The 4651-nt window shown below is 60.9% G+C and overlaps 1 protein-coding gene across 1 annotated transcript in view; it reads right to left on the bottom strand.

The window, feature by feature from the left end:
- Window positions 1-3870: 3870 nt before the first annotated feature.
- Window positions 3871-4651, bottom strand: part of LRRC10B (leucine rich repeat containing 10B) — a 980-nt gene continuing 199 nt past the window's right edge. The window contains exon 2 of the mRNA XM_026850137.1: window positions 3871-4643. Within this exon, the coding sequence (XP_026705938.1) occupies window positions 4104-4643 (540 nt within the window). The 3' untranslated portion in view covers window positions 3871-4103. The remainder of the gene's footprint in view (window positions 4644-4651) is intronic.

Genomic DNA, 4651 nt, shown 5'->3' with positions numbered 1-4651 from the left:
GCACTGAGGCCCCACCAGCAGCCCCCGGGGACGACTCACCACTGCTGGAGGACGGGGAGAGCAGCTTTGCGGCCTTGCCAGGCTCCCCAGAGGAAACATGAGCCGTCATGCTGCAGCCGGACACCGCAGTGGGGTGGGGAGCCTCCCCCAGGCTCCCAGGGTCCACCATCTCCCAGCTAGTGCTGCTGGGGAAGATGGAAGCTCAGAACCTCCCTGTGAAGGAAAACAGATGGCCCAAGGACCAGCATCTCCCAGTCAGGACAACCAAGAGCTGCCTCCTGGATCTGCAGGCCTTGTGGATCACGATCAGGATCCATGAGCCCACCTCAGAGCATCCCATGTAACCGCAGGGTGCCTTGGATTGGGGCAACAGCCCTCTGCCATGATGAGTGACACCTTCCCCCTCCCCGTCCAGACCCCGCTGACCTGCTGGGCAGGCCCTGGCAGGCAGCACAGCGCTGCTGTGAGCCAGGCAAGCACGGGGACCTTCCTACCACCCCCCACGCACCTCCTCTGCTCCTGGCTGCATGGGACAGGATGGGGAAAAAGCGACGCTGTTTGCATCCACATGGACCCTGTCACCCTGAAGAGTGGCGAGGTTTGAGAGCAAAGACTCGGAGCCCTTCTCGCCCCCAAGACCCCCATCCTGCTGCTGGAATTGGGCTGGAGGAGGGAGAGGTCTCCGCTGGGCTCCTCCCAGCCATCAGGTTTGGGAAGGAGCTGATGGAAACTGCCTGTCTCAAGCCTGGAAAGGCTTTTGCTTCTGTATGGGGAGACGAGCCCCAGCTCCAGCTCTGTGTCCCCCAAAACGGGTACCACAGCCCGGGCTGCCACCTTATCCATCCTCTTCCCCTCCCCGAGTGCCCTTTGTACCAAACTCAAGCAATAAAAAGCACAAACCCAAGAAAAACTGGTGTGAGAGAAACGTGATGGGGTCTGTTTCCGGAGGGGAAGGGCCTGCTTAAGAGCAGCTCAAAATGCAGCAACACATCCTGGTGCAAGACCACCAGCTCCTCTGATTTTTTGAGATTTGAGGGAGTCTTGTTTGCCCCGCACCCCCCCAGCCCATCTCCAAACTGTGCTCCCCCTCTCCACCCGTGGTGTGGCAGGTGAGCTCGGCTGCGCCGGCACGGAACGCTCCCCACCGAGGGCTGGGGCTCGCTGGAGGTTTCAGACCGCGCATCCGCTCTTTCATTGCGAGGGGTTTGGGGTTGGTGGCTGGGAGGCAGCCAGCGCTCCTGCCACATCCTCGCCTGTGCTCATGGGGTGGATGCTGCCGGGTTTTCCCCCCCACCCCCTCCTCCTCCTTGCTCTGCAGCAGGAACCGCAGCTATTTTAGATGCAGTGGAACAGCCTCAGCTGGGGGATGCGCAGGGTCTGTCAGCGCTGGGCCCTCCAGCAGCGGAGGCTGATGAAGCCTTTCCAGTGGTAACGAGGCCCCATTTCTACTCCTGCTTGTGTTTCAGTGGCTGATAAAGCACAGCACAGGACTGATAAGAACTAAGCATTTCTAGATAATAAGAAAATGGCAATAAATAAATGAAACTCCAAACGTGGGGATGGCAGGAGAGCCGCGTGCTCCATGCCCAGGGTACCCTCCCTCTGGATGCGCTTTTCAGGCGCTGGGATGAGGTGGCTGGTGGCAGCAGGGGACAAGGCTGACCCTGGCCAGCTCCTGTGTCCCAGTGGAGGGTAGGACGCTGCTGCTTGCTCCCGTTCTGGCTCTGCGTTATGTCCAGCTGAGCCAAACCTGGAGATTTTGGCAGCAACAAGCTACTGACAGCCAAGGTGCCATCGAGCCTGGCTGCTGTTTGGGCTGTGTTACGCCAGAGCTGCGTTTCTTTTATCCTGCTACATCTTTGAACACAGCAAAAAAGAAAATACGCCTGGCCTCATGCCGCCATCCTGGTGCTCCTGTTGCATGGAACCGGACCGAGCCTCAGCGATCCCCAAGCCCCGTCCTTTGTGCTTGGAGCCAGCAGGAGCAGATGGAAATAGCAGCGTGATCCCAGCTGCGGCGAGGCCACAAGCCGTTGTACGCAGGGCTGGGCGAGTAGGCAGGGATATATATAGAGACAGACGTATGGATGATGCACTGTGCGCACGCCTCGCCGGGTGCTGGGGCTCAACGATGCCAGCGTCCCCAAAATACTTGCGTGTAGCAGAAACATGTGAGGTTTCCGCTGACTGCGGCAGCTTCTGGCCCTCGTGTCACTGCGCCGATTGGTGCCTGGACCCCCACCCAGCTCCTTCCCCAGCCAGAACGTGAAACTCCAGGGCTGTGAAAGGCTGAGGTGGTGGGAAAAGAGTGTAGGGAGGTAGGGACCTCCCCTCCCCAGGTGTCAGAGCTTCTGGGCCCAGCCACTGCTGTGGGGACATGCTGGTGGCACCCAGGGCCACCTGCACCTCTTGCCCTGCTGAGCACAGACATGGAGCTGGTGGCAGCAGATGGGTTGTGCCAGGCAGAAATTAGCTTATAGCTGGGGCTTGGAGTTCTGCAGTGCTCTGCCAGGGCCAGCACCCTGTGGGGCAATGGATAATTAGCTGCTAATTAGAAGCACTGCCTCCCCAGGCAAAGCAGCAGCACCCCAGATTGATGGCATGACCCCCAGGGTGCCATGGGTGGGGCTGGGTGCCCTGTGCCAGGATGGCTACAAGCTACATGGGAGGCAAGAGGGACTGACGGACCCCAACCCAAGGGGGAAGAGTGAGCCGAGTTCCTGCCCAACCCCAAATCCACCGTTCACAAGCAGGAGTAGAAATGGGGCCTCGTTACCACTGGAAAGGCTTCATCAGCCTCCGCTGCTGGAGGGCCCAGCGCTGACAGACCCTGCGCATCCCCCAGCTGAGGCTGTTCCACTGCATCTAAAATAGCTGCGGTTCCTGCTGCAGAGCAAGGAGGAGGAGGGGGTGGGGGGGAAAACCCGGCAGCATCCACCCCATGAGCACAGGCGAGGATGTGGCAGGAGCGCTGGCTGCCTCCCAGCCACCAACCCCAAACCCCTCGCAATGAAAGAGCGGATGCGCGGTCTGAAACCTCCAGCGAGCCCCAGCCCTCGGTGGGGAGCGCTCCGTGCCGGCGCAGCCGAGCTCACCTGCCACACCACGGGTGGAGAGGGGGAGCACAGTTTGGAGATGGGCTGGGGGGGTGCGGGGCAAACAAGACTCCCTCAAATCTCAAAAAATCAGAGGAGCTGGTGGTCTTGCACCAGGATGTGTTGCTGCATTTTGAGCTGCTCTTAAGCAGGCCCTTCCCCTCCGGAAACAGACCCCATCACGTTTCTCTCACACCAGTTTTTCTTGGGTTTGTGCTTTTTATTGCTTGAGTTTGGTACAAAGGGCACTCGGGGAGGGGAAGAGGATGGATAAGGTGGCAGCCCGGGCTGTGGTACCCGTTTTGGGGGACACAGAGCTGGAGCTGGGGCTCGTCTCCCCATACAGAAGCAAAAGCCTTTCCAGGCTTGAGACAGGCAGTTTCCATCAGCTCCTTCCCAAACCTGATGGCTGGGAGGAGCCCAGCGGAGACCTCTCCCTCCTCCAGCCCAATTCCAGCAGCAGGATGGGGGTCTTGGGGGCGAGAAGGGCTCCGAGTCTTTGCTCTCAAACCTCGCCACTCTTCAGGGTGACAGGGTCCATGTGGATGCAAACAGCGTCGCTTTTTCCCCATCCTGTCCCATGCAGCCAGGAGCAGAGGAGGTGCGTGGGGGGTGGTAGGAAGGTCCCCGTGCTTGCCTGGCTCACAGCAGCGCTGTGCTGCCTGCCAGGGCCTGCCCAGCAGGTCAGCGGGGTCTGGACGGGGAGGGGGAAGGTGTCACTCATCATGGCAGAGGGCTGTTGCCCCAATCCAAGGCACCCTGCGGTTACATGGGATGCTCTGAGGTGGGCTCATGGATCCTGATCGTGATCCACAAGGCCTGCAGATCCAGGAGGCAGCTCTTGGTTGTCCTGACTGGGAGATGCTGGTCCTTGGGCCATCTGTTTTCCTTCACAGGGAGGTTCTGAGCTTCCATCTTCCCCAGCAGCACTAGCTGGGAGATGGTGGACCCTGGGAGCCTGGGGGAGGCTCCCCACCCCACTGCGGTGTCCGGCTGCAGCATGACGGCTCATGTTTCCTCTGGGGAGCCTGGCAAGGCCGCAAAGCTGCTCTCCCCGTCCTCCAGCAGTGGTGAGTCGTCCCCGGGGGCTGCTGGTGGGGCCTCAGTGCCTTCCTCCTCCTCCTCCTGCTGCTGCTGCTGGAGGCTCTGCAGGCGCTCCTGCCGTGCCTCCATGAACTCCTGCGCCCCATTACCCACCAGCTGAACAGTATCCCCGACACAGGGTGGCTGCTGGATGGGGTTGTGGTCGTAGGAGAGGAGCCGCAGGGCAGAGATGCAAGTCAGGTCGGGAAAGCGAGCGATGCGGTTGCGATCCAGGTCGAGGACGTGAAGATGAACCATCCGCAGCAGGACCGGGGGAAACTCCTCGAAGCGATTCCCGTAGAGCCAGAGCCCTCGCAGGGCGGCCATGCGGGACAGCCCGGCAGGCAGGCGGGCGAGGCGGTTGTCACCCAGCTGGAGGCTGCGGAGGTCGGGCAGGTGCAGGAGGGCGCTGGGGAAGCGGGCGAGGAAGTTTCCCTCCAGCCAGAGGCAGCGCAGGCTCTGTCTCTTATACA

The sequence above is a fragment of the Athene cunicularia genome, assembly GCF_003259725.1.
Source record: "Athene cunicularia isolate RWA chromosome 5 unlocalized genomic scaffold, athCun1 chr5_part2, whole genome shotgun sequence".
Classification (NCBI taxonomy): Eukaryota; Metazoa; Chordata; class Aves; order Strigiformes; family Strigidae; genus Athene; species Athene cunicularia.
Note: the sequence above shows the minus strand (reverse complement) of the source record. Positions and strands in the feature narration are given on the sequence as shown.